This window comes from Mytilus edulis, chromosome 13 (assembly GCF_963676685.1).
Source record: "Mytilus edulis chromosome 13, xbMytEdul2.2, whole genome shotgun sequence".
Classification (NCBI taxonomy): Eukaryota; Metazoa; Mollusca; class Bivalvia; order Mytilida; family Mytilidae; genus Mytilus; species Mytilus edulis.
In genome coordinates this window covers 16938922-16952301 of record NC_092356.1, presented here as the reverse complement: position 1 = coordinate 16952301, position 13380 = coordinate 16938922, and the positions used below count along the sequence as shown (strand labels likewise).

The 13380-nt window shown below is 38.1% G+C and overlaps 1 protein-coding gene across 1 annotated transcript in view; it reads right to left on the bottom strand.

Moving 5' to 3' along the window:
• Window positions 1–358: 358 nt before the first annotated feature.
• The window catches only part of LOC139501693 (allantoinase, mitochondrial-like), a 44344-nt gene continuing 31322 nt past the window's right edge, over window positions 359–13380 (bottom strand). The window contains exons 6-11 of the mRNA XM_071290840.1: window positions 4806–4899; window positions 3487–3673; window positions 2844–2982; window positions 1282–1454; window positions 1034–1066; window positions 359–591 (exon numbers count right to left, since the gene is read on the bottom strand). Coding sequence (XP_071146941.1) covers window positions 442–591; window positions 1034–1066; window positions 1282–1454; window positions 2844–2982; window positions 3487–3673; window positions 4806–4899 — 776 coding nt within the window. The 3' untranslated portion in view covers window positions 359–441. The remainder of the gene's footprint in view (window positions 592–1033; window positions 1067–1281; window positions 1455–2843; window positions 2983–3486; window positions 3674–4805; window positions 4900–13380) is intronic.

The following is a 13380-nucleotide window of genomic DNA, read 5'->3' as shown; positions in this document are numbered from 1 at the left end:
ATGGGCACAAACTAAGGGGATAATTCCTTTGCTATAATAAAGAATACTTTTTTTTAAATATGGCAAAACTCAAGAGAAACTTGGTTTTTAAAGAAACAGAACAGGACGCGAAAATAAGAACAAAACTAACAAGACGAACAAACATAGAAAACTAGAAACTGTGCAATAAAACAAAACAAAATTGCGGAGTTTAACTAAGGGGCTCGAGTGAGCACTCGCATCTTGCTCCTCGTGTGGCACCCGTCATGGGTCATGAGTCATTAGTTTAGAACTATAATCCGGATATATTTTAAAGATGTTTGTACACAGAAATAATTAGTCTTTGATTCATTACTTTCGTGTCAGTCATAACAAACTGTGTATTTCAAAATTTATTTATACAAAATAAATATCGTTCACAATATGAGATTTTTTTAATAAATTCCTCCAAAAAGGTCCTGGTTAGAGAGCTGATTGGCTTTTATTTTTTTCGTTCAGCATAAAGTGACCTCGAGGTGCCTCAGAAAAATCTCCCCTATCATAAACTGTCACTCCTTGTACAATAGTCGATTGCACGACGCCTTTTAGTTCTTTGCCCATATATGGCGTTATCTGAAAATTAATTTTGGACTATGTCAGTTTTGTAATTTAATTTTCTTTTGAATAATTTCAACTTCATGTAGGAATTCTTTGATGTTGTGACTCTTAAATATTTATGCGTTTGCCTTCCAAAGCTCTGGTTAAATAATAAGACTAATGTTTGCCTTCGCTTATCAAACAATTGAACTAGCCATTGTTGTGCAGCCTCTGAAAACGCATATTTTCAATCTGATGTCAGTTCAAACCAACATATGAGATTTTAAAATCTGTATTTTTAGTTGTGTGTGTGTGTATGTGTGTGTGTTGTTGTTCAATTGAAGGTTCAAATAGAGAAAACGTGCTTTGAATATTAAAATTTAACTGTCTCGATTGGAAAAATATTGTTACACATTTGTTGCAGTTATGGAATCTATATTGCTTCTACATAAATGTTTTTTCTCTAATAATATAGTACCTTATTCTTGAAATGAATATTCTTCTCAGTCACCTGTAAAACATATAGAAAGAAATAATGAATAAGCTGTCCAGTGATTTAGGAAAAATTACATTGTCTAAATTTCATCATTGAATGAAAATTGAAGAATTTCCTCCTAACATCAAGACTTTAAAAAGGATATATTGAAAAAGACAAACTATATTCCAAAAGACAGACTATATTCCAAATATTTAAACCATTGTTCCGCAAGTAACATTCAAATTTACCTTAAATGTTGAATCAGGATCCCAAACAACGAAATCAGCATCATATCCCTCCTTTATGGCCCCTTTCCTGTGTCCTAGATTAGCCATTTCTGCCGTTTTTCTGCATAGCAACTGCACTAAGTCTACTAGGGTCATGTCATGTCGAAGGCAGTTTGTCCAAAATAAAGATAGACCTGGAACAGATGTATAGTGTAACAGTAAACCACAATTTTACCATTCAAAGGTATAATTTTTCTGACACTAATACAAATAAGCATGTCTGGATGGTATCCAAATTCTTTGGTCGGGTTGTTGTTTTTTAGCACATTTTCTCAATTTTATTAGTTGGTATTTTACCTTAAATATGAATTAACCTTTCAAAAAACCATGTCATTTTTCCTTGAAACTTTTCTCAGATAAAAATGTTAGTACCATTGGCATAGCAGTAGACACAAAAGAGAGGGAGAGCTTCTGAAAGATACAAGCAAAGAAAAAACACTATTGTATCATCTAATGGTCTAGATTAAATCAGTGTCTTCAATCTTTGAAGCTTTTTATTTTCAAAAATGAACAAAGTTTTGCCCCCAAACATTTTTTTTTAAATTGGAGATCATCCCCCCTTTCCCCTGCGCTTCTAATTCACACATAGTTTATATACTTTAAATGCATATAAAACTGATCATAAAATTAGTCTTGTCTGCTTCAGACGAAAAAAGTATGACTGTCGTCTGTATAGTATCTATCAAATATATTATACTCTTTTCTAAGATTTTCATGTACGTAAAGTTGAATAATTCATAAAGTTGATGACAAAATCAAAGATTGAACAAACAAATTACCAGTCCCGTATCTATAAATGGTTTTTATTAGCGCAGAGCAATTGCTATTAAGGACAGAATGTATTCACTTTTGTTTCTGTTTTTATCACTGCTAATTAAACCGAATTAACTCTTCACTTAGCTAAAATTTAGAATGGAAATGGGGAATGTGTCGAAGAGACAACAACCAGGCCATATAGCAGACAACAGTCAAAGGCCAACAATGGGTCTTTAATGCAGCGAGAAAATCCCGCACCCAGAGCCGTCCTTCAGCAGGCCCCTCAACAAATATGCTAACCCATAAAGTCCATTGAATGGACAGGTTTCCTCCATGCGAAAAATAGAAGGTATTTAAGAAGTTTTTTTCAATTAACTCATTGTTTACCTTGAGTATACAATGGGTTACAGATTCACTTCCAAAAGCAAGTACGAATAAACTTAAGGTTCTGAATTTGTTAACCAAATTATTATAGACAAATAAATTTCAACAAAGTCTAAAAAGCAGACATAAATTCCTGAGTGTCTGTAATCATTGGTTTACCTGCAAACATAAGCTGTGGCAAAATTCCATCAAATGCTTCCATTTCTTTGTATTTACTATTACTGGCTATCACTACGGCAGATTCAATTGTATGTGTGTTAAAATGATATTAAAATTTGTCCCGGATTCGATTGTTTCATTTAACAGCAGATTTTGATCTCTATTGTCTATAGCATCTGCAATTTCGATAGCCTGTAAAATGATATCTTTCTGTTGGAACATACCTAATTGAACAGACGCAATGCCACCCCAGGCACACAGGAAGTCACCTGTGTCTAAGACTTTCAGATCAGCAGTACATGGAGAGTGGTCTGACACAACCATATCAATGTGTCCATCCTTTAATGCCTCCCATAATAAATCCTGAAAAATAAAATACAATATCTTTAAAATTAATATGTATCTCACATTATTGATGGATTGTGTTTAACGTCACATTTTAACACGTCGACCAAGGTTTATTGGAAGGGGTAGACGGAGTGCTCTAAAGAACCACCGACCTTCGGCAAGAAAAAGGTAATACTAGTCAATTAGTGTTGACAGACTAGTGATTGAAACTACGTAGACTACTTGATATTTTTATTCTTGGGAGTGGGTTGGAAATTAATATTTGGTCTTGGATTGAAACAAACGTGCCTGGATTTAACTAGAGAAAACATCAACAACCGTGCCTTAAGAACATTCTATCCAGAACAATGCAGTAACTAGTCTTGTACAAGAACGAAAATAAATAATCTGTTCAAGCACAATACTGAAATGTATACTTCAATCGCAAACCCTCTGCCCTTGGGGTAGCTAATAACATTTTTTCATAAGCTTCAGATGTCTACATCTAGTATCTGTCGTCTATTGATAAAAAGAGCTTACCTGGTTGCTCTTGCCCCTGATTGGTGGGCAACATTTATACTGTGTAGCGCCATCTGGTATCGTTTCTGCCTCTAGTGATAAATAATGGTGACAAGTCTCCACTGTGAGAGGAGCACCTGCTTTCCTAGCTTCAATAATTATTGGAAGGGCTTTGGCTGTGGATAAGTGCACGATATGACATCTTACTCTGTAATGAAAAGAGCATGACGATAACAAAAATGTGAATACAAAATTATGAGTTGAAGAATGCAAGGGAAAACAGTCCACATTAACCTACACAACTCACTATAACCGTGAGAGAGCCGTGGTGTAGTGGTTAGTGCATCGAACTACTAACACAAAGGGATAAAGATAAAAAAAAAAAAGTGCATCGAACTACTAACACAAAGGTTCCTTGTTTGATTCCCGATCCGGGATGAAAATTTCAGGGACTGAATTTTCGGCTCTCCCTTGACTCCATTTGCGAGTATGGTCTTGAGAAGACGATGATAGTCCGTCGGAAGGGGACGATAAATGGCTGGCCCGTGTTTAGAGAGAGCCATATCTCTTGCACGTAAAATACTGTAGATTTCGAAAAAGAGCAGGCTAATGCCGCTACAAGGCAGTACTCGCACCTAAAAAGTGGAAAGGGATTAATATAAGTTGCAAAACTTGTTCCCCAATCCACTATAAATAAATATGTTTAAACTAAGGGAGCTACCATTTGATTTTTATGGGGGGGCTAGGATGAAATTTGAAAAAAATAGGCAGGACAGGAGTTTTGAGTAAAAGAAAAAGGCAGGATGAGACACTTTGCCAAAAAAAAAGGCAGGATGACAATTTAGGTACAAAAAGTCAGGATAAACTAATAAAAAAAAATGCAGGACCGAATAGAGTGAAAAATAAAAAGGCAGGACAGAGATTACAACTAAAAAAAAATGCAGGACAAAATTTTTCATCCTAGCCCCCCCCCCCTAAAAATGAAATGGTAGCTCCCTAAACATACTTTAGATTGGGGAATACAAACACACTAAAAACGGGAGTGAACTCATGTGTTCTGGTAGTTAACAGCCGGGCATTTGGCTACATAATTCTGGAATGGGACATGCAAATAAAAAAATGTGGTCTAATTGGGTAAATAGACATTGTATAAAGGAACTGGTGTAAAGACCATCCATGCCAAAAGTTCTCTTTTGATTATAAATCAAGTAACTGTTTGAGCTTAGCACCTGTCATACATGAATAAATTAATAACATTTAATAAAATAATATCAATAAAATAATAAATCTCTCTCTTTTCTTCCAAAAATAACATTTAGTATTAGTTCTAATCGACTTACCTATATTTTAAGCATAATTCACACACAAGTTTGATGGCTTCAAGTTCCATTTGGTCGGGTCGGGATTCTAAAAAGGTCTCGTATTTTCTAGGTTCTGGAAAAAAAATACAGATGCATAAAAGAGTGCAAATACCCGGTAACGTCCGCCCTTTTTTTTTTAAGATATATGTTATTTGTATCCATCTAATGAGTAAAGCCTTTTTCAACTGATTTTTATAAAGTGGATATCAGTACTGCTAAAGTTACATCCGGCGTACCACAGGGAACAGTTTTAGGACCATTGCTGTTCCTCCTATACATAAATGACATAGGGAACAGCATAACATCAAATATTCGCCTGTTCGCAGATGATAGCTTACTTTACCTAGCAATATCAACAAAAGACGATTGCAAACATCTACAAGAAGATCTTGACAAAATGGTAAAGTGGACCAAAACTTGGCAAATGTTTTTCAATCCGTCAAAATGTTATGTCCTTACAATAACCAAAAAGAGACAAGCCGTCAACTACAACTACAACTACAACATCAATGGACATATCCTAGAATCAGTATCATCAACCCCATACCTAGGAGCTGAACTTACCAACACAATGTTATGGGACAAGTTAATAAAGTTGTCACTAAAGGAAACAGAGCACTAGGCTTTATACGAAGAAATGTTGGATCCTGTCCAGAGGAAGTCAAGAAGCAAGCATATCTTGCCCTTGTCCAACCTCACCTTGAATACGCTTGCAGCGCATGGGACCCTCACCTACAAAAACATATATACCAGATTGAGATGGTCCAGCGCCGTGCAGCACGCTTTATCAAAAGCAACTACTCAATAGTCTGGAACAGTTACAACTCTTCTAGAAAAATTGAACCTGACACCTTTAGAAACCAAAAGAAAAATAGCACGCATAACACTCTTTCATAAAGCCATCAATGAACAGGTTGCTATTCCAATTCCATCGCACATTTTAAAAACCAAGAAGACTCCATCAGCCGATTACTAAAAGATATGTACAAATCAGGCCAAACAAAGATATTTACAAGTACTGCATTTTTTTCCTCGGACCATCAGAGACTGGAATAAACTACCAGACGAGCTATTAGAGATTGCAAGCAGTGAGGAATTCAAGACTAAACTCACCAAGCTCCTCTGTAGTGGCTAACCAACAAATAAAAGATAGATGATGTTTTTAACCAGCACCTGTACATAAATTATGAGCACAATTTGGAACTATTTTTAACCAGGCAGAAGCTAGCGAACAATAGCTAGCGAACAATAAGCCAGCGAACAATAAGGCGATATATCGAGAAACCAAAAAACAGAATAAGACAACAACGGCCGTTAAATAAAAAAATATTTAAAAAGGCAGAAAATCAGTTAAAATATAGCAATTTAAACTCAATTTTGAAATGGTTTTTATCCAATCTATTGATTTAACAAGTCGCATAACTTTTTAGGCTAATATTCAGTACCACAATAACTGTGCATCTATCAACGGATTATTTGTAGGTGTAGGGCCACCTATGCACCCTTTTCAATTTCGAACGTATGTAAAAGTAGTCCTATCCTGTAAAATATAGCACCTTTTATGTCATTGTTTAATCTAGAGCTCAAAATTTGAAAAAAATGTGAAAAAAATAGGGGGGTTGGCCTATTCTAGGACTTCTAGAGAAAAATAATGAGGGGTGTCACGGGGAATGACTATATAGGTCTTGAAGAGGAGAAACAGGCGCTTCTTTTGCGCTAGGTATCGAAGGGCGCTATGTTCAAAAATCTGAAACTAGAGCTCAAAATTTGAAAAAAATGTCAAAAAATTAGGGGGGTCGGCCTATTCTAGGACTTCTAGAGAAAAATAATGAGGAGTGTCACGGGGTATGACTATATAGGTCTTGTAGAAGAGAAACAAGCGCTTCTTTTGCACTAGGTATCGAAGGGCGCTATGTTCAAAAATCTGAAACTAGAGCTCAAAATTCGAAAAAAATGTCCAAAAAATGGGGGTAGGGTCGGCCTATTCCAGGAGTTCTAGAGAAAAATAATGAGGGGTGTCACGGGGTATGACTATATAGGTCTTGTAGAGGAGAAACAGGCGCTTCTTTTGCGCTAGGTATCGAAGGGCGCTATGTTCAAAAATCTGAAACTAGAGCTCAAGATTCGAAAAAAATGTCAAAAAATTAGGGGGGTCGGCCTATTCCAGGGCTTCTAGAGAAAAATAATAAGGGTTGTCACGGAGAATGACTATAAAGGTCTTGTAGAAGAGAAACAGGCGCTTCTTTTGCGCTAGGTATCGAAGGGCGCTATGTTCAAAAATCTGAAACTAGAGCTCAAAATTTGAAAAAAATGTCAAAAAATTAGGGGGGTCGGCCTATTCTAGGGCTTCTAGAGAAAAATAATGAGGGGTGTCACGGGGAATGACTATATAGGTCTTGTAGAGGACAAACAGGCGCTTCTTTTGCGCTAGGTATCGAAGGGCGCTATGTTCAAAAATCTGAAACTAGAGCTCAAAATTTGAAAAAAATGTCAAAATATTTTGGGGTTAGGCCTATTCTAGGACTTCTAGAGAAAAATAATGAGGGGTGTCACGGGGAATGACTATATAGGTCTTGTAGAAAAGAAACAGGCGCTTCTTTTGCACTAGGTATCGAAGGGCGCTATGTTCAAAAATCTGAAACTAGAGCTCAAAATTCGAAAAAAATGTCCAAAAAATGGGGGTAGGGTCGGCCTATTCCAGGAGTTCTAGAGAAAAATAATGAGGGGTGTCACGGGATATGACTATATAGGTCTTGTAGAAGAGAAACAGGCGCTTTTTTTGCGCTAGGTATCGAAGGGCGCTATGTTCAAAAATCTGAAACTAGAGCTCAAAATTTGAAAAAAATGTCAAAAAATTTTGGGGTTAGGCCTATTCTAGGACTTCTAGAGAAAAATAATGAGGGGTGTCACGGGGAATGACTATATAGGTCTTGTAGAAAAGAAACAGGCGCTTCTTTTGCACTAGGTATCGAAGGGCGCTATGTTCAAAAATCTGAAACTAGAGCTCAAAATTCGAAAAAAATGTCCAAAAAATGGGGGTAGGGCCGGCCTATTCCAGGAGTTCTAGAGAAAAATAATGAGGGGTGTCACGGGATATGACTATATAGGTCTTGTAGAAGAGAAACAGGCGCTTATTTTGCGCTAGGTATCGAAGGGCGCTATGTTCAAAAATCTGAAACTAGAGCTCAAAATTTGAAAAAAATGTCAAAAAAATAGGGGGGTCGGCCTATTCTAGGACTTCTAGAGAAAAATAATGAGGGGTGTCACGGGGAATGACTATATAGGTCTTGTAGAGGAGAAACAGGCGCTTCTTTTGCGCTAGGTATCGAAGGGCGCTATGTTCAAAAATTTGAAACTAGAGCTCAAAATTTGAAAAAAATGTCAAAAAATTAGGGGGGTCGGCCTATTCTATGACTTCTAGAGAAAAATAATGAGGGGTGTCACGGGAAATGACTATATAGGTCTTGTAGAGGAGAAACAGGCGCTTCTTTTGCGCTAGGTATCGAAGGGCGCTATGTTCAAAAATCTAAAACTGGAGCTCAAAATTTGAAAAAAATGTCAAAAAATTAGGGAGGTCGGCCTATTCTAGGGCTTCTAGAGAAAAATAATGAGGGGTGTCACGGGGAATGACTATATAGGTCTTGTAGAGGAGAAACAGGCGCTTCTGTTGCGCTAGGTATCGAAGGGCGCTATGTTCAAAAATCTGAAACTAGAGCTCAAAATTTGAAAAAAATGTCAAAAAAAATAGGGGGGTCGGCCTATTCTAGGACTTCTAGAGAAAAATAATGAGGGGTGTCACGGCGAATGACTATATAGGTCTTGTAGAGGAGAAACAGGCGCGTCTTATGCGCTAGGTATCAAAGGGCGCTATGTTCAAAAATCTGAAACTAGAGCTCAAAATTAAAAAAAAATGTCCAAAAAATGGGGGTAAGGTCGGCCTATTCCAGGAGTTCTAGAGAAAAATAATGAGGGGTGTCACTGGGTATGACTATATAGGTCTTGTAGAAGAGAAGCAGGCGCTTCTTTTGCGCTAGGTATCGAAGGGCGCTATGTTAAAAAATCTGAAACTAGAGCTCAAAATTCGAAAAAAATGTCAAAAAATTAGGGGGGGTCGGCCTATTCTAGGAGTTCTAGAGAAAAGTAATGAGGGGTGTCACGGAGAATGACGATATAGGTCTTGTAGAAGAGACACAGGCGCTTCTTTTGCGCTAGGTATCGAAGGGCGCTATGTTAAAAATCTGAAACTAGAGCTCAAAATTTGAAAAAAATGTCAAAAAATTGGGGGGGTCGGCCTATTCTAGGACTTCTAGAGAAAAATAATGAGGGGTGTCACGGAGAATGACTATATAGATCTTGTAGAGGAGAAACAGGCGCTTCTTTTGCACTACGTATAGAAGGGCGCTATGTTCAACAATCTGAAACTAGAGCTCAAAATTTGAAAAAAATGTCAAAAAAATAGGGGGGTTGGCCTATTCTAGGACTTCTAGAGAAAAATAATGAGGGGTGTCACGGGGAATGACTATATAGGTCTTGAAGAGGAGAAACAGGCACTTCTTTTGCGCTAGGTATCGAAGGGCGCTATGTTCAAAAATCTGAAACTAGAGCTCAAAATTTGAAAAAAATGTCAAAAAATTTGGAGGGGTCGGCCTATTCTAGGACTTCTAGAGAAAAATAATGAGGGGTGTCACGGGGTATGACTATATAGGTCTTGTAGAAAAGAAACAGGCGCTTCTTTTGCACTAGGTATCGAAGGGCGCTATGTTCAAAAATCTGAAACTAGAGCTCAAAATTCGAAAAAAATGTCCAAAAAATGGGGGTAGGGTCGGCCTATTCCAGGAGTTCTAGAGAAAAATAATGAGGAGTGTCACGGGATATGACTATATAGGTCTTGTAGAAGTGAAACAGGCGCTTCTTTTGCGCTAGGTATCGAAGGGCGCTATGTTCAAAAATCTGAAACTAGAGCTCAAAATTCGAAAAAAATGTGAAAAAATTAGGGGGGTCGGCCTATTCCAGGAGTTCTAGAGAAAAATAATGAAGGGTGTCACGGAGAATGACTATATAGGTCTTGTAGAAGAGACACAGGCGCTTCTTTTGCGCTAGGTATCGAAGGGCGCTATGTTCAAAAATCTGAAACTAGAGCTCAAAATTTGAAAAAAATGTCAAAAAATAGGGGGTTCGGCCTATTCTAGGACTTCTAGAGAAAAATAATGAGGGGTGTCACGGGGAATGACTATATAGCTCTTGTAGAGGAGATACAGGCGCTTCTTTTGCTTTGCGTATAGAAGGGCGCTATGTTCAACAATCTGAAACTAGAGCTCAAAATTTGAAAAAAATGTCAAAAAAATAGGGGGGTTGGCCTATTCCAGGACTTCTAGAGAAAAATAATGAGGGTTGTCACGGGGAATGACTATATAGGTCTTAAAGAGGAGAAACAGGCGCTTCTTTTGCGCTAGGTATCGAAGGGCGCTATGTTCAAAAATCTGAAACTAGAGCTCAAATTTTGAAAAAAATGTCAAAAAATTAGGGGGGTCGGCCTATTCTAGGGCTTCTAGAGAAAAATAATGAGGGGTGTCACGGGAAATGACTATATAGGTCTTGTAGAGGAGAAACAGGCGCTTCTTTTGCGCTAGGTATCGAAGGGCGCTATGTTCAAAAATCTGAAACTAGAGCTCAAAATTTGAAAAAAATGTGAAAAAATTTGGGGGGTCGGCCTATTCTAGGACTTCTAGAGAAAAATAATGAGGGGTGTCACGGGGTATGACTATATAGGTCTTGTAGAATAGAAACAGGCGCTTCTTTTGCACTAGGTATCGAAGGGCGCTATGTTCAAAAATCTGAAACTAGAGCTCAAAATTTGAAAAAAATGTCAAAAAAATAGGGGGGTCGGCCTATTCTATGACTTCTAGAGAAAAATAATGAGGGGTGTCACGGGGTATGACTATATAGGTCTTGTAGAGGAGAAACAGGCGCTTCTTTTGCGCTAGGTATCGAAGGGCGCTATGTTAAAAAATCTGAAACTAGAGCTCAAAATTTGAAAAAAAAGTCAAAAAATTAGGGGGGTCGGCCTATTCTAGGACTTCTAGAGAAAAATAATGTGGGTGTCACGGGGAAGGAATGACTATATAGGTCTTGTAGAGGAGAAACGGGCGCTTCTTTTGCGCTAGGTATCGAAGGGCGCTATGTTCAAAAATCTGAAAGTAGAGCTCAAAATTTGAAAAAAATGTCAAAAAATTTGGGGGGGTCGGCCTATTCTAGGACTTCTAGAGAAAAATAATGAGGGGTGTCACGGGGTATGACTATATAGGTCTTGTAGAAAAGAAACAGGCGCTTCTTTTGCACTAGGTATCGAAGGGCGCTATGTTCAAAAATCTGAAACTAGAGCTCAAAATTCGAAAAAAATGTCCAAAAAATGGGGGTAGGGTCGGCCTATTCCAGGAGTTCTAGAGAAAAATAATGAGGAGTGTCACGGGATATGACTATATAGGTCTTGTAGAAGTGAAACAGGCGCTTCTTTTGCGCTAGGTATCGAAGGGCGCTATGTTCAAAAATCTGAAACTAGAGCTCAAAATTTGAAAAAAATGTCAAAAAATTAGGGAGGTCGGCCTATTCTAGGACTTCTAGAGAAAAATAATGAGGGGTGTCACGGTGTATCACTATATAGGTCTTGTAGAAGAGAAACAGGCGCTTCTTTTGCACTAGGTATCGAAGGGCGCTATGTTCAAAAATCTGAAACTAGAGCTCAAAGTTTGAAAAAAATGTCAAAAAATTAGGGGGGTCGGCCTATTCCAGGGCTTCTACAGAAAAATAATGAGTGGTGTCACGGGGAATGACTATATAGGTCTTGTAGAGGAGAAACAGGTGCTTCTTTTGCGCTAGGTATCGAAGGGCGCTATGTTCAAAAATCTGAAACTAGAGCTCAAAATTTGAAAAAAATGTCAAAAAAATAGGGGGGTCGGCCTATTCTAGGACTTCTAGAGAAAAATAATGAGGGGTGTCACGGGGAATGACTATATAGGTCTTGTAGAGGAGAAACAGGCGCTTCTTTTGCGCTAGGTATCGAAGGGCGCTATGTTCAAAAATCTGAAACTAGAGCTCAAAATTTGAAAAAAATGTCAAAAAATTAGGGGGGTCGGCCTATTCTAGGACTTCTAGAGAAAAATAATGAGGGGTGTCACGGGGAATGACTATATAGGTCTTGTAGAGGAGAAACAGGCGCTTCTTTTGCGCTAGGTATCGAAGGGCGCTATGTTCAAAAATCTGAAACTAGAGCTCAAAATTTGAAAAAAATGTCAAAAAATTAGGGGGGTCGGCCTATTCTAGGACATCTAGAGAAAAATAATGAGGGGTGTCACGGGGTATGACTATATAGGTCTTGTAGAATAGAAACAGGCGCTTCTTTTGCACTAGGTATCGAAGGGCGCTATGTTCAAAAATCTGAAACTAGAGCTCAAAATTCGAAAAAAATGTCCAAAAAATGGGGGTAGGGTCGGCCTATTCCAGGAGTTCTAGAGAAAAATAATGAGGAGTGTCACGGGATATGACTGTATAGGTCTTGTAGAAGTGAAACAGGCGCTTCTTTTGCGCTAGGTATCGAAGGGCGCTATGTTCAAAAATCTGAAACTAGAGCTCAAAATTTGAAAAAAAATGTCAAAAAATTAGGGAGGTCGGCCTATTCTAGGACTTCTAGAGAAAAATAATGAGGGGTGTCACGGTGTATCACTATATAGGTCTTGTAGAAGAGAAACAGGCGCTTCTTTTGCACTAGGTATCGAAGGGCGCTATGTTCAAAAATCTGAAACTAGAGCTCAAAGTTTGAAAAAAATGTCAAAAAATTAGGGGGGTCGGCCTATTCCAGGGCTTCTACAGAAAAATAATGAGTGGTGTCACGGGGAATGACTATATAGGTCTTGTAGAGGAGAAACAGGAGCTTCTTTTGCGCTAGGTATCGAAGGGCGCTATGTTCAAAAATCTGAAACTAGAGCTCAAAATTTGAAAAAAAATGTCAAAAAAATAGGGGGGTCGGCCTATTCTAGGACTTCTAGAGAAAAATAATGAGGGGTGTCACGGGGAATGACTATATAGGTCTTGTAGAGGAGAAACAGGCGCTTCTTTTGCGCTAGGTATCGAAGGGCGCTATGTTCAAAAATCTGAAACTAGAGCTCAAAATTTGAAAAAAATGTCAAAAAATTAGGGGGGTCGGCCTATTCTAGGACTTCTAGAGAAAAATAATGAGGGGTGTCACGGGGAATGACTATATAGGTCTTGTAGAGGAGAAACAGGCGCTTCTTTTGCGCTAGGTATCGAAGGGCGCTATGTTCAAAAATCTGAAACTAGAGCTCAAAATTTGAAAAAAATGTCAAAAAATTAGGGGGGTCGGCCTATTCTAGGACTTCTAGAGAAAAATAATGAGGGGTGTCACGGGGTATGACTATAAAGGTCTTGTAGAATAGAAACAGGCGCTTCTTTTGCACTAGGTATCGAGGGGCGCTATGTTCAAAAATCTGAAACTAGAGCTCAAAATTTGAAAAAAATGTCAAAAAAATAGGGGGGTCGG